The sequence below is a fragment of the Pseudopodoces humilis genome, chromosome 4 (assembly GCF_049639895.1).
Source record: "Pseudopodoces humilis isolate 2021_Gansu_Grassland_sample_001 chromosome 4, ASM4963989v1, whole genome shotgun sequence".
NCBI lineage: Eukaryota > Metazoa > Chordata > Aves > Passeriformes > Paridae > Pseudopodoces > Pseudopodoces humilis.
The window spans coordinates 61,942,106-61,957,502 of record NC_142203.1 but is presented as its reverse complement, the minus strand read 5'-3'; the positions used below and the strand labels follow the sequence as shown (position 1 = coordinate 61,957,502).

The window sequence follows — 15,397 nt, the reverse complement described above, 5'->3', positions numbered from 1 at the left end:
TGGCAGTTCCACTCATTATTCCACTCCCTTAAACCCGATTCTGATGCTAGCTAAATATAGAGCTTCGCCTTACTGGGAACGCGAATCGAATACACAGTAAGCAAATCAGTAGCACAGGAGGGGAAAAAAACCCTTGATCAAAGCCCTCCTTTTCTTCCCAATCCTGGTTTGTGGGGCGGAGACAGGTTTCTCGCTTATTGCACATCATTTGCAAAGATCAAGCTTAAAATGCAGTCACCTCTCCCAGAAGTAGTAGTTAAACCAAAAGTTAGGCGGTGGGGGTTAATAGAATTACAACCAGATTGAATTATTTTCAATCAAGGGTGTAACGGTGAAAAATAAGATGTGTTATTTCAAATCTGGGAGGAGCCGTACTTTAAGCAGGTCAGTTTTAAAAAAATATATACAAACATCCAAGAGGTGGAAAAAAATTGCATAGGATGCAGTACAGAAAAGCACCTTCTTTCTTCGGGTCTTATAAAATCCCCATAAAATGTTCTTTTTCTCAGTCACTGGGTGATTTATATACATATATATGTATATATTTTATTTTTTAATTTTTTTTTTTTAATTAATCAGGCGTTTTTCCAGCTCGCAGCGCTCGAGGTCACCCCGGGGGGAGGCGGCGGGGTGGGGGACGGAAGGAGGCCCGGGCATGCCCCTTGGGGAGGGGCTGAGGGTGACATTTGCAGCGTGCCAGGAGGAAAGACACAAAAGGTCCGACGCTCTCCCGCCGCGCGGTGCCGCGGCCGCTCTCCCCGTGGCCAGCAGAGGTCGCCGCGCCGCCTGCGCGCCCGGGCGCGGGGAGAGGCCGGGCGGGCACCGCGCTGCGCCCCGCAGAGCGACCGCGCCCCGAGCCCCGCAAGGCGCACCGCGGGACCCCGGCAGCGGCAAGGAGGGCAGGGACACTGACCGGGTGCTCCCCCGGCGCGGCCCGGAGGAGCGGCGCAGGGACGACAGTGCAGCCGTGGATTTCAGTGGAATTGGCCATTCCTAACGGTTTGCCCCAAACGTGTGCCAGGCTGTCCGAAGCTGCGCGGCTCAAAAGTCTTTCAAAGTGCTTTTTGGTTTGCTCAGCTAACACAGATAATTACAACTACCATTCTGATACCTAATTGCCTAAGTATTCAGTTACATATAGAAATGTATATTATAGTATACATTAGTATATATATAGTATAATAGTACAGTATAGTAATATTCGATTACATTTAGTTATACGTATACCTAATCTTTGATGTATATTCATATACATAAACACTCCCACATGTATGTATATGGCCAGTTTCTTGGATGTGGAAGTGATCACCTAGAAGAGTTGCATTTCACACTGTTTATTTAAACGTCGAATATGTAAATTAACTGTGTGCGCGTGTTTACAACCATGTCTTTACCTCCTGACACTATCTTGAGCTCATTTCAGGGTAGTTTAGTTATCTCCGCAAGTGGCAACACTGGGTCCCGCTTCTTGTTTGAAATAAACCTGGAGGGTGTGTTTGCTCTCTCAGCTTCGGAAAGGAAAACATCTTGCAAAGTGAGTTAGAAATCCACGATGGTCCATTGTTTACTAGCTCTCTCAACAGAAAATGCGAGTTTCAGAACTATTTCTTGGCTGTTTCATTGAATCAGACTTCCTCGTGGAAAATTATTCTGCATTAATATGGCTTTGCCTCTCTTACACCCAAACTCGGTTGCCTTTCAAAAACATAAGACATTGAAAACAAGTATATTTTCCTGATGAATAGTGATTGGAGGGCACTTCTACCCTACGTTGATGAGGGCGGTATAATAGTCCTTATGGAACAGAAGACAAAAATGGGATCTAAACAAACTCGAAGGGAACTTTTAAATCCGGGTGTGGAGAGGGGGGTGTCGGAAGAGCAGGGGCGGTAGCCCTCGGGAACGGGTACAGTTCCGCACAGACTAAAGGACTGGCAACGACTAGCCAGAGTGGAACCTGCCCCTTGAAAAACACACACAAAGAAATCAGTGCCCCTGCCTAAGATGCATTTTGCCCAGTTTGGGAAACTTTCAGACAACTGCCCTGTGGAAGCCGAAGAGCGCCGTGCGCCGCTGTGCAGACGACTGCGCGGGCACCGCACCGCACCTCTCCTGGCCGCGGCTCTCGGGTGAGGACTCCCCACATCGCCTCCAGGGAGCAGCGCCGCAGGTCCGCTCCGACAGCAGGTCCGCTTCTTCTCCCCACCCCCCTTTTTTTTTTTTTTTTCTTTTTTTTTTCTTTTTTTTTTTTTTTCTTTTTATAATAAGAATTTTAAGGGATTCTCTTTGGGGAAAGGCAGACGTCCTTGAGGGACAATTTAAGGTAAATATTTGTACCTTCTTGGATCTTGTCTTTAACTGAAATATTAAAGATTTTATCCACGAATTTAAGAGAAAGAGGCTGGAAGAGAAATGTAAACAGTCCCATCTCGTGGCTGGGGTCGTACTCAGCCAGCCCGCCCTACCCTCTCCAGGGCATCTCCGCCTGGGCAAACCAGAGCGTGGCACCCTCCTGGGAAAGATAAACGCTCAGGAAGAAAACAGTTGCACTAACACCACCACCAAAAAATTATATACATATATATGTATGTATGTATGTACGTATGTATGTATGTATGTACGTACATATGTATGTATGTATATATATACACAGATATATATGCATATATATTTATAGATATATATGTGTGTGTATGTATGTGTATGTATATCCATATGGAAAATGGTACATGCGGCGCAGCTAGCCCGGGGACGGCGGAAAGGGGTATAGGAGCCCGAGAGGGGGCCGGGGAGGAAAATGAAAGGCGTGACGGGAGATAAGCGATGGCGATGGAGGAGACCGACAAGACGAAAGTATAAAGGGAAATACAAATAAGGAGCAAGGAAAAGTTGGCCGCGCGAACCCGAGCCGGGCGGCCGCGCCGCCAGACGCTGAAATATGATAATCAGGGCAGCTGCGCCGCGCCCCGCGCAGCCAATGGGCGCGCGCGGGCGTGACGTGCCCGCGCGTGACGTCGCGCCAATGGCGAGCGGGCTGAGTTGGAGCAGAGAAGTTTGAGTAAGAGATAAGGGCGAGGCGAGTGCCCGCGCCGCCAGCGCCCAGTCCGGCACCGCCGCGCCTCCGCACCGCACCGCACCGCTCCTGCGCCGCGCCGCCACCGCTCCGCACCGCTTCCGCGCCGCGCCGCTACGCGTGGACGGACCCCGCCGCGCCCCCGGCGCCGCGCCCCCCACCCCGCTTCACCCCGCCTCACCGCCCCCCCCCTTCTCTCCCCGCAGCCCTGACAGTGTCTCCCCCGCCGGCGGTGTTTTGTGCCATTTTCTTTTTTTTTTTCCTTTTTTTTTTTTTTTTCGATTTCGATTTTTTCTTTTTTTTTTTTATTTTTTTTCTTTTTTTCTTTTTTTTTGCCTCTGTTAATACTTCTACTTTTTATTATTATTATTATTATTACTATTCTTATTTTTAGCGACAGCTCTCAAACCTACTTTGGGGTCTTAAAACGAAACCGTACACCATTTCACTGTGGACATTACACCCTCTTACAGATATGGGAGACATGGGAGACCCACCAAAAAGTAAGGCGGAATCTTTACCGTTGTTGGAATAAATGTGCTGTCTATTGTAATCGTCTCAGGCAGACGAACTGCTAAAGTGTTGAACTTCATTTGAATGGTAGAGAAGGTGCCTTTGTTACCATGCCTGCATGCTTGCTCTGTCGTAGCCTTATATGTTAACAGCCTGGGGTCCTACTCTCTTAAAGTTTGGGGAACAGACAGGATTTTGATGGGATCTCCAACCACGGAGGCTTAAATTCTTCTCGTGATAAACTGCGATGAGGCTGTCTGACTATCCAGCACCTAGTCGATCTAGCGGTATTAGCATTAGACTCGCAAAAGAGAGCAAGTGACAACCGTAACGATGCTTGTTCTTGCTAGAAGCCTCGACTCCCTTCTTCTGAGGGAAAGGGCTGAGTGGGAAGTGCACCCAACCATACTTCATCGTTTCCAGTCAGAGCCTCTTAAAATACGAAATGAAACACATAGGTGCTCTCCTTGTAAGGCAGGGCATTGAAACAAGCAAACAATAAAATAAAAATTAAACAACGTGGGAGTTTGGAGTTTTGATTCCGTGCAAGGTTTGTGAAATGAGGACCTTCATCCCAAAGATTCTTCACATTTGCATTTTAACATATGTTCCGCCTCCTTTCTAAGCGAGACAAGGTTTTGATGGCACACTACAATTACCATCCAATAGTGTAATATTCTTTAAAGAAAAACAACCTAAAAACCCCAACAAACACACCCCCCCCCCCAATATACAAACAAACAAAAAAAGGCAGAGACCAAACAACGCTCCCACAATAAGCTTTATAAGGGAATTACATTAAAAGTGTGTTTATCTCTGTAGGAGAGCAAACGGTTAGTCAATCATGTATTTATTTTCATTTCAGAAAAACGTCTGATTTCCCTATGTGTCGGTTGCGGCAATCAAATTCACGATCAGTATATTCTGAGGGTTTCTCCGGATTTGGAATGGCATGCGGCGTGTTTGAAGTGTGCAGAGTGTAATCAGTATTTGGACGAGACCTGTACGTGCTTTGTTAGGGATGGCAAAACCTACTGTAAAAGAGATTATATCAGGTACGCCATTTACATTGTTTAACTGTTCGGTGAGATTTTATTTTTCTTTTTAACTTTATAAATCTGACGGAGGAATTAAGAGGGAAAGCTGTGAGGAAGTGGGTAAAAGATAATTGGTATGTTTTTAGGTGCTTTCCCATGAATAGACCTGAGAGGAAAAAAGTTAGTAGTGAAGTTTTTTATTTCTTCTTTTCAAATGCAAATACCTGTATCACTGGAACTAGGTTCGGGACCGTGTAGGACCTTTCTGAGGACTTTGGCAATGCATCCTGCGATTCTAATCAAGTGGTTAGATTCGCAGGTTATTGTAGATAACGAAGAATATTTTCATAAGTGTAGATATTATGAGCAACACGGAACAGATCACTTTCTAAGACAACCTGAGAAATGCATCTCTGTGTTTATGCAAAGACATAGTGGCATTCTAAAGAAAGAAACTTCAAGCACGTATGCCGTAAAAATAAATACACGGGTAGGGAAAAAAAATAAAGAAAAAAAAGAAAACCCTATTTAAACTAGGCCTATCTAAAACAAAAAACAAAAGGAAAACAAAAACAAATGCCAAATTTCCTTCGAACTGGAGGATCCTTTTTGGGGATGTTAAAAGCTAGACTGAAATGTTTCTTAGCTAAAATAACTGATATTTAATCTTTTTTAAATATTAACCCCTTTGGTGATATCTGACTGCCTTTTCTTTCTTATCTTATCTGTACTGATGAATTAGACAGAGCAGATCAAATTGCCCATCATCTGTTCGCGAACAATTGGGTATATTTAGATAATGGAGCCGCTTCCTTCCTCACATTAAAATCTGGTAACTGATAAAATGTGAGAGTTGCCAATGCTGACACTATAGAGAAACCAAAGCAGGAATTTCGAGTGTGTTTATTATTTGTGCTCCTGGGTCATGCTGATCCGTTTCAGTGTCGCCTACTGGGTTTGCCAAATCATAAGTTTGTATGACACTGAGGTATGAACAGTATTTTTTTTTTTTTTCAGAAAGTTCTGGAAGCAAAACACCTAGCCTCCTAAGATATCTTCTAATTTCTTTGTAATTCTTAATTTAAATAAAACCCTCGAGTCCTTCCTTGGCTAGTGCACAATTTATAAGCAGACTATTCTTTCAAGCTATTGTGAGATTACTCTCCAAGTTCGTAAATGGCGAAAACCAGAGTGGGTTTTTTTTATAATTTTTTACTTTTAAGAGAATACTGGAATCGTTGTCTTAAATGTTGTCCTTTCTCTAAATTCAAATGAAAGGAAAACGTTTGGTCTGAAATGTGTTCACTTACCTCCTTATAAAATTGAGCGGGAGAAAGAAAAAAAAAAAAAAAAAAAAAAAAAACAGCTGCTTTAAATGAATACGGAATAAATTTATTTGCTACAATTAAAAAGGAAAAAGTGCATTATGTACAAGTTGGCTTTGAATTAGACCATGAGCCAATCTCTAAGTGTCAAACCGGAGGGCAATCACCGCAACTTTTGTACCTATGGTTGCACCTACTTTACGATCACTCTGTTATTTTGCTGTTTAGCCGTTTGGGTTTTTTTCCTCTCAAAACTGTTATTCGGGTATATCTAGCTGTGAATATAGTATTACTTCTATAACCATAAAAGCTAAAGTGTGTACTTACAAGCATGCATTACGTACTGTATCTCTAAGGAATATACTGGTGAGGAAATTGGTGGGGATAAATATTAGCTCAGTTTTAGGAGCAGTTTTCACAGTTCCGTGGATGGTGAGCGTGCATGGGTGCATGTACTCATACATTTATGGAAAGATGTTAGCTTTAATCATACCAAGGACTTCTCAGAGAAGCACCCGGTGGGAGACGAGAGAGTGTGCAGTTCGACACCTGAGTTGGAGCATTTTCTTATGTTTATCTACTGGTGGTTGAACGGTCGTCTGCTCCTCCATGGGAGGCGAGAATCCTGCCACCCACTCCAGAAACTCATAATTTGCTTTGTGGGCTGTCAGCGAGAGATTGCCCTCCCATGCCCTCCTTCCTCCGGTAGGAACCGGAGTTCTTGAGCCTCGGCTCAAGGTGGGAGAGTCAGGAGGAGGAGAGACGGGGCAGGGACGCTGAGGTAGAGACAAGCTGCAGAGCCAGAGCACCAAAACTGCCTTTTTGTTGGGGGCGGGAGAGAGGAGTTACACTGCTATATATGTGACCCTGAGGAGACATGTGTGCTATGCTTATACTGTTGTATTAAATTAATCTGGTGAGAGGGAACTAGGGGAAGAGACCCTGTGCTGGCAGTCATCCCTGCTGGGTCCCAGAGGCTAAGTTGACGGCAGTCCGAACACACATCGAGCGGCAACAAGTCTTGAATGCGTTCCGCACAGAAAGTATCACAATTTGGTGAAGTTGGCAGGCTTGTGTCCTGGATGGCAGCTTCGGCAGTCTCGCCTTTCCCTAGTGTGCCCGGGTAGTCCAATTCTGCCCCAGGTCAGGCTAGGTCAGGTGAGGAGGCAGGGAGAGAGCAGGGAGGCCCCACTCCTGCAGCAGCCCGAGCGCTGGGGCAAGAGGGAGAGGTCTGATATCCTCGAGAAGAAAGGGGGTGGTTTTTGGTTGGTTTTTTTTCTGTTTCTTCTTACACTTCTGCTTCCCAACTCTCCTCTTCCACCGGCGTGTTTGTGTCCACTCCGCCTTTTACGGCACGGGGGTCAGGGCATTGGCTGCAAGTGAACCCGGCTTACTCCTTTCCTCTTCTGGCCTCTGTATTTTCCATGATTTTTAAAACAGTGGATTGCGTGTGGCGCGTCTACGTGGGGCCAGGGGCTGCCCACGAGCGGGAGTGAAAACCTCTTTCTTTTTCCCTTTCCTTTCTCCCCCCCGCCCCTTCCCTGCCCTCCCCTTTCCCCCTCCCGTGCTCTCCCTCCTTCCCTCCCTTCTCCTTCTTTCTGGGCTGGGCCCTGCTCAGGTTATACGGCATCAAGTGCGCCAAATGCAGCATCGGCTTCAGCAAGAACGACTTCGTGATGCGCGCCCGCGCCAAGGTGTACCACATCGAGTGTTTTCGCTGCGTGGCCTGCAGCCGCCAGCTCATTCCCGGCGATGAATTCGCTCTGCGGGAGGACGGCCTCTTCTGCCGGGCAGACCACGACGTGGTGGAGAGGGCCAGCCTGGGCGGCGGGGACCCTCTCAGCCCCCTGCATCCCGCCCGGCCGCTGCAGATGGCAGGTACCGCCCGCGCCCAGCGCCGCGGAAACCCGCGGGGTTTGGCGATGCCCGGTGCCGCTCCGGGCGGCGGGGACAGCCCCACGGTCCCAGCGGGACCCGCGCCTCCCTGGAGAGCCGGGCCCGAGCGTGCGCGCCCGCGGAGAGGCGGCGGCGGAGGCGCGCCTCCCGCTCGGGGCTGCCGCGGGTCCAGCTGCCCGCGTTCGCGGGAAGAGTGAGGCGGAACACCTGCGGAGGGACCGCGCCCTCAGCCTGCCCTCCTCCTGCCCCCACCGCGAGCCGGGTGCGGGATTCCTCCATCGCTCTCCCCGAGCCGTGAGCCTGAGCCGGAGAGGGGCGAGCCGTTGCGGAGAGCAGGTCTGCGCTTTCAGACGTCTCCGCTGCCTCAGGAGCGAGCGCAGAAGTTGTTCTGAGCGCTAGAGGAAGTGGGGTCTGAAAAAAGATAGACTTCATAACTACAGGCTGGCGCTTAGGCTGTAATTTAAAACTGTCAACAAGCTAATCTTCGGTAATTGCTTTTTAAAGTGACTCTTGCCTTCTTGAAACGTTTCATGTAATTTGATGAGAATTTCATCTCAAAACTCAGTCTCGTAACTTCAGAGTCGCCCCACCTTACAGCTTCATTCACACTTCCAGTTCTCGACTGGTACGTCAGATACTCAGAGACGCTCAGCTTTAGGGACACTTCTATGAGGCTAAGTAGGCTGGACAATACAAGGTTGGCCAGCCTTTTTGCTGTGCAAGTAACTGTAACTTGGAAAGTTGTTTGTAAGTACAGCTATTCTAAAACGGGTTCATTTTCCTCTTCTGAGCTGCTTTCAAGTGACATATCTATATATAGGGAGAACTAATCCCGTAACTGATCAGGGCAGAATTCTAGAGAGACTGTGCTCCCTATATCGTGTTTGTGCATGTCTCCGAAAGGCTTAGTGTGTCGGCAGGTACAATACTGATAAGATTTGAAGCCCCCGTATCGTCGCCATCACATTTGCTGATGTATTGTTACAATTAGAAAAGTCGGAACCCGACTGTACAAAAGCGAACACTTCTGACTGTTAGCTAAACAGCTTTAGGAGAAAAAAAAAAAAAAAAAAGGTACTGTTTTTGTTTTTCCCTTGACTGGGTCAAATTACACACAACAGCTACAGCTACACAACGCACAGAAGAATAGCAGAATAGCAGAACACCAGGACCACTTCGAGCTCTTGATGTGATGCCACCCATAGTTTTGCATTTCTTGGCAGTTTCCACGAATTGCTGGGCTTGCTCTCCTTTTAAAAGCACTATAAATATTTTTTAATTATTCATCCCAAGCATAAGCAAATGCACAAAGCACCTCCACTTTTTAAGATAAATCTCATCTCCCGTGCTTTGAGATACAGAGCTCTCGCAGGCTTTTTTTTTTTTTTTTTTTTCCCCATTGGCACGGTGCAGAGGATTTGGCTTGATTTGCTCTGGTTTGGAAGCACCAAACTGCCGGGAGCCGTTGCACGTTATCATGGCTTCTGGCTAAAATGAGCTAGATTCACTATAACAGAAGCAGACCCGAATTATGATTAATTTAAGAAGTATTCTTTCGCTAATTTTCGGGCGAACGGTCTGTTTTGGTGATTTGTCAGAAAATAAATACATAAAGCCCTCTTACTCCTTTTCTAGGGCACATACACCTTAGCTAACTTGCCCTCCCGTGTCAAGTTTCATACAGGTTCAAGCTTCCGTCATTAGGGGTTTTAGGGGGGTGGTTTGTTTTTGCAAATTAATTGTCTGTGGAGTTAGAAATGTCAGTCACTCCACCAGTGCATAAAGCAGAGGAGGCTGCAGCAGCTCCGATAGATCTGAGTGCTTGAATGGCCTTTGAAAGAAGGTTCATCACCCGCCCCCCGCCCGCCACCTTCCCCTGTCCCACCAGTTTAGATTCATAGTCTCTGCAGACTCCCTGCTTCCTACTCATGGGGATCCTGTTCCTCCCTTCCCCTTCCCTTACAGCAGAACCTATCTCTGCCAGACAGCCAGCTCTGCGGCCCCACGTCCACAAGCAGCCCGAGAAGACCACCCGAGTCCGGACTGTCCTTAATGAAAAACAGCTTCACACCTTGAGGACCTGCTATGCTGCCAACCCCAGACCTGACGCCCTCATGAAAGAGCAGCTAGTAGAAATGACTGGCCTCAGCCCGAGGGTCATCCGGGTTTGGTTTCAAAACAAGCGATGCAAGGACAAAAAAAGGAGCATTATGATGAAGCAACTTCAGCAGCAGCAACCCAATGATAAAACTGTAAGTGGCTTCAGCCTCTGTCCGTGTGTTGCTTTAATTCCCAAGGAGAAACGCTTGATGTATGTCCAGCCGGACAGCACCAGTGCTCAGTTTGATGCTGTTAATTTTTTGCGATCTCCCTGAAGCAATGAAAACGATACCGTTTAGCCATTACCTGTTAGCTTCTGCTGTAAATGCAATCGAAACAGACCACAGCGAGGAGCCGATTTAGGCTTAGAATTGGTGGGACTAAGAATACACAGGAGCTTAGACTAATTTCTCTGCAGCATGAATGAGACCTACAGAGCTTATGGGATGTAATAAACTCGGTCTCTTCTAATACTTAAACTGCAAATCCAAAGGACTCCTTAAGGAGAAAGTGATGTCTTTGCCCTCTTCCGTATTTTTAAATATGAGTAAATCCACAAGTAAAAATAGTTTAAAAAAAAAAAGTAAAAATAAAATAAGAGGTGCTTTTCTCAGCACTTTATATACTACAAAGTGTGTGTGTTTATCAATGCACTTACTGCAGATAAAGACAAATGCAATGCAAATTTTTACAGGTTTACAGGGTAATTTTGATATAGTTATATCTATGTAGAGCTCTTTTCTACAGATGCATGGGTGATGTAAACAAGTGGAATGCACTGGGCTCAACAGAACAAATTGTCTGTCTCCATTTTAAGCTAAATTTGTTTCATTTTATTGTTGTTGTAAGTCCACTTGAAGAAGAGTCTGTTACTCTCCCTGTGTATATTGACTGACCCGAGAATGACTATTAATTCATAAGGCTGCCTAGTTAAGTGGAATTTAAGGAGTTTCATTTTACCCTGCTGGAATGCAATAAAACACGGTGTTATTAACTCGCCTGAACAATCTATTCGTCGAGGCTTGGAGTTATGTTGGACACTGTGCCTGAACTACAGGGCATACTGAGAGAGGGCTGGGGTGGTTTTGTTTATTTGTTTATTTGTTTGGGGTTTTGTTTTTATTTTTGTGTTTTTTTTTTTTTTTTTTTTTTTTTTAAAGAGCGCAGTAATGACGTACCCCAGGTCTGCCGCGCACTGGATATATGATCCAGTTAAAACAAAACCAGACTGAATGCGAACTATAGAAGGGAGCAGGATTACCCGTTTCTCGCTCTGAGACGTCCATTGGCAGTCGGGATACAGAGTGCTCGTGTTCAAGAGAGCATGGGGCAGAGGGGGTATGCCTTGGGACGAATAGGAGGATTAAAGGGAAAGAAAGTAAACTTCCACCGTGATAAATGCAGCGAGTAGAAACAGGCTGACCTAGAGTAGAATAGACTAAGACATTCACAGCAGATTAACAAAGCAAATACAAGCGACAGTATAGATAAGATAGAAAGCAGTTTATTGACTCAGCGGTTATATACAATAAAGCTAACCAAGCTCATTAACATCTTTTGCTGGGCTGTTTACAGAATATCCAAGGGATGACAGGAACTCCAATGGTGGCTGCTAGTCCGGAGAGACATGACGGCGGTTTGCAGGCGAACCCCGTGGAGGTGCAGAGTTACCAGCCGCCCTGGAAAGTACTGAGTGACTTCGCATTGCAGAGTGACATAGACCAACCTGCTTTTCAGCAACTAGTAAGTGTCGGTTCCCAGCCCGAGCCAGCCTGTACCCGGGTCAGAGCAATGGGCGATTCACTCCAGGTGCCAGATGCTCTCAGAGAGACAAGCAATGCAGATTAGCTGGGTTTTCCAGAAATTGCAAGGCAGGCATGACTGCATCTATAAAAGCAGAGAACTGAATTGATTTCACAGAGCTTGGAGCAAAATCGACCTTAATGTAGAGCAGAGATATTTCTGAGTTGAGTGTGAGTTTGGATAAGGCCTGACTCAGGTCTGATAATAGATCGCACACTCCTGAAAACTGAAAGCACTTCACCAAGACATTCCTTATATGTCACTTAACTGTACTTACATTTGTGAAAACAGTTTCTAGAGTTCACCCCTCCCCACTTCAGGCTGATTTTGCCTTTATGTTGTAGGATTAATTTTAAATACATTATTATAGTGTCAGCCATTGTCCTTGTTTTGTCAGACAATTATGATCTCTTAATTAAGATTTCAAAGTCCGTGTCTTAAGCATGTATTTCTAGATATAACTTTATGTATCTATATATACACATGAATCTATACATACATCTATATATATATATATATATCTTACATTAAGTGTTGTTCTTTGGAAAGGAATTTGCTAGTACCTATTTAGGTGAAAAATTCAAGCAATATAATAAACTACCTTAAGTCAAAATAAAAATAGACCTGTTAGAATAAATTCTTTCCTTAACTCATTTCCTTATGCCTACGTCCCTTGGCAGCCAATATGGGTCCATATCACCAACAATGCTTAGGCCCAACAAGGTGAATTAAGGAGAGAAGTTCTTAAGTCAGTTTCCTGGCCTGAGTGTGTTAAAACCAGATCTTTAAAATAATAAGGTACGTTGTATATAGTATTTCAGGGATGCAGAATAACAGTTACAAAAAATTAACATGCAAACATTTTTTTTGATCTGTTGGGCTTTTTTTTTTCTTTTTTCTTTTTTCTTTTTTTTCTTTTTTTTTTTTTTTTATACCAAGTGATGGAAGACAAAGGTTTGTAGCTGAATCTAGCACTGTGTTCAGACCTTTTCGGTTTAGTATCATGCCCTCCTGCAGAATCCCTTTTCTTTTGCCCAACAGCAGTCTGCAGTGTGCTCCCCTTGCTGGCACACTATGCTTGCTCAGGAAACAGTAGCACAGCAGCAGGGCTATTTGCATCCTCTTACATCTAAAGTAACCACTGCTTTAATCATGCTGTCCATCAGACGGTAGAAAAAATTATCTCCTTTAGTTGCTTTACTTACTGTGCCTTAACAAAATACGAGACTTTAAAAGTCTTTGATGCAGTGAGATTTTGTATTAAATAGTTCAAGAAACAGGAAAAAAGGGAAGGATGGAAGATGGATAGTCTAAATACACATACACATATAGGCAAATAGACAGTTAGGTTAACAAATTAATAGATATACATTTGACATAATATGTGATACTGAAAAGAGTTAAAGAACAGTGGAAGGAACAGACTGTTTACTGGCCATTCAAGGCATGGATCTAATCTGGAAAGGGCCTTAATCACAGAATTGGCCAGCTAAATAGGTGCCAAAGAAATGCTTCTGGATTAACAAAGCTCCACCCTTCAAATCATGCCTTTTCCCAGCACTACTCCTAAACTAACGGGAGCAGCGGGGGCACGTTAGGATGGAATAGTGTGACCTTTTTTATCAAACAGACTCTCATTAAGAAGAGATAGCACCAGCTGTAAGTCACGAATGAAAGAGGATGGCTGGTTTCAAATGCCTTCTGTTCCTGGATGCTCCTTCCAGGTTTATTTTGGTATGTGCACAAAAGGGGAAAAAAGTAATCTTTCAGTTTCATGTCAAGAAAACATATGCACTCCTAAATAATTGACTAGAACATCCTATTGGGATTGTCACACTCACAAGACAGGAAAGAAAGCCTCATTAATAAGTTTGTTTGTTTATTTGCTTGATTTTTTCAGTCTTCTTTTTCCATTTTTTAAATCACTTTTTCTTGGTGATTTGGCCGAAGGCCTGAAGAAGGTTACTGTGAAGTCAATGGGGAAGCTAAACAGAGCAACCAGCAGTGACACAGCCTCCTGTGGAGATGTATCAGGCCTATTGGCTGCATGCCTTGTATATTTATTTTTGTGTTCTTCTTTGCCTGCTACTTTTCTTTGAGTTTTACAGTTGTAGCAACAGTTCTTTTTCTTATTTTTCTTCTTTTTTTTTCCTCTCTCTTTTTTTTTCCTTTTTTTTTCTTTTTTCCTTTTTTTTTTTTCTTTTTGGCAGGTTAATTTTTCAGAAGGAGGACCTGGTTCCAATTCTACTGGAAGTGAAGTAGCATCAATGTCCTCACAGCTGCCAGATACACCCAACAGCATGGTAGCCAGTCCTATTGAGGCATGAGGAACATTCATTCAAATATCTGTTGTTGTTTCTGCCCTTACCCTCACCCCTGTTGAAGAGAGTGGGAAAGTGAACGTGTTGGGACTTCGAAATTTAGGGGGAAAGAATATTTAACAACCCTGTAATGAACCTAGCAAGCAACTGCTCCATGAGATGAACGGAGTCATATTTGAAAAGACAAGGTAATATGGTAGCAACACTGTGAAGACAATCATGGGATCTTACTAGAAAAAAAAATACTTAAAAGAACCGCAAACCCTGCGCTTTTCAAAGATCAGAGGAGTATCGAAAAGACGTTTTCCAAATATAAAGGATTTGTACTCGTGGATCTCAAAAAAAAAAAAAAAGAAATCTTTTCATTTGACTGCACATCTTAGGGAGAAACCAAGGTAGAGGGACTTTCTATCCAGTCCCTCCCATTCCGAATGGTGCTGTTTCTATATTGGGGATAGCCTTGCCAAAAGACGCTCCAGTAGGTTTTCCATCATCAGGAAAGAGACAATTCAGCCCTGCACTGTTGAAAGATTCCTTGCAGGAAGGTGGAGCTGCATTGGTTTGCAATGTTGTTTTTAGTTGACTCTTAACAAGGGGTTCTTTCCTGGGTCTCTTCTAGCATGCCTGTAGCGGGGTTTTGATTTTGTTTGGTTGAGATCCACCCCCTAATAAGTGTGATGCGATTAAAAATAGGTTTTTGAATTCCTCTTTAAAGGCGAATTTATAAAAACATTGCAACAAGGTATACCTCTATTTTGCCACAAAGCGTCTCGGGATTGTGTTTGAAATGTGTCTGCCCAAGAACCTTCCCCTTCCCCAGAGATGTGTATAGTCATTGGTTATAACGACTGTTTTTCTCTCTTTCCTTTCCTTTCTCTTTCTCTCTCACTCTCTAGAAAAAAAAAAAATAGGAAAAAAGTAAAAAAAGAAAAAAATAGGAAAAGTAAAAAGAAAAAAAAATCACTCCTTTTGTTTGCTCTTGCATTGCAAAATTATAAAGTAATTTATTATTTATTATCGGAAAACTTGCCACTTTTCATGTCAGTTGACTATTTTTTTGTTTGCTGAAGTAAAAAAGAAAAAAAAAAAAAAAGAAAAGGTTGTACCGTGGTCTTTGAATTATATGTCTAATTCTATGTGTTTTGTCCTTTTTCTTTCCTTAAATATGATGTGAAATAAAAGCGCCATATGTAGAATTATTATATCTTCAGGACTATTTCACTAGATAAGCGTTTGGAATAGAAAAATAATAATAATAATATTAATAATAATATTAACATTAAATAATGAACAAAGTTCCCTCTTTTAAATATTTACAGGTTAGCAGCT

At 44.0% G+C, this 15,397-nt stretch overlaps 1 protein-coding gene across 2 annotated transcripts; it reads left to right on the top strand.

Annotated features, from left to right (window-relative positions):
- Positions 1 to 3,468: 3,468 nt before the first annotated feature.
- ISL1 (ISL LIM homeobox 1) lies at positions 3,469 to 15,173 on the top strand. 2 transcript variants are annotated; one of them, XM_088054366.1, is made up of 6 exons: positions 3,469 to 3,576; positions 4,452 to 4,641; positions 7,567 to 7,826; positions 9,813 to 10,096; positions 11,520 to 11,687; positions 13,958 to 15,173. In XM_088054366.1, the coding sequence occupies exons 1-6, from the start codon at positions 3,549 to 3,551 to the stop codon at positions 14,072 to 14,074; spliced, it is 1,047 nt and encodes a 348-aa protein (XP_087910492.1). In that variant the 5' UTR covers positions 3,469 to 3,548; the 3' UTR covers positions 14,075 to 15,173. The 2 variants fall into 2 exon arrangements, with proteins under 2 accessions (XP_087910492.1, XP_005532463.1); XM_005532406.3 differs by having other exon boundaries at positions 9,810 to 10,096.
- Positions 15,174 to 15,397: the final 224 nt, after the last annotated feature.

What these genes read in the sequence shown, in the direction of transcription:
- ISL1 (XM_005532406.3), top strand. Translation starts at nt 3,549, where the DNA reads ATGGGAGACATGGGAGACCCACCAAAAA. An exon ending in CCGGCCGCTGCAGATGGCAG is followed by an intron (nt 7,827 to 9,809) that starts GTACCGCCCGCG and finishes CTTCCCTTACAG; the next exon opens with CAGAACCTATCTCTGCCAGA. An exon ending in AGCAACCCAATGATAAAACT is followed by an intron (nt 10,097 to 11,519) that starts GTAAGTGGCTTC and finishes GGCTGTTTACAG; the next exon opens with AATATCCAAGGGATGACAGG.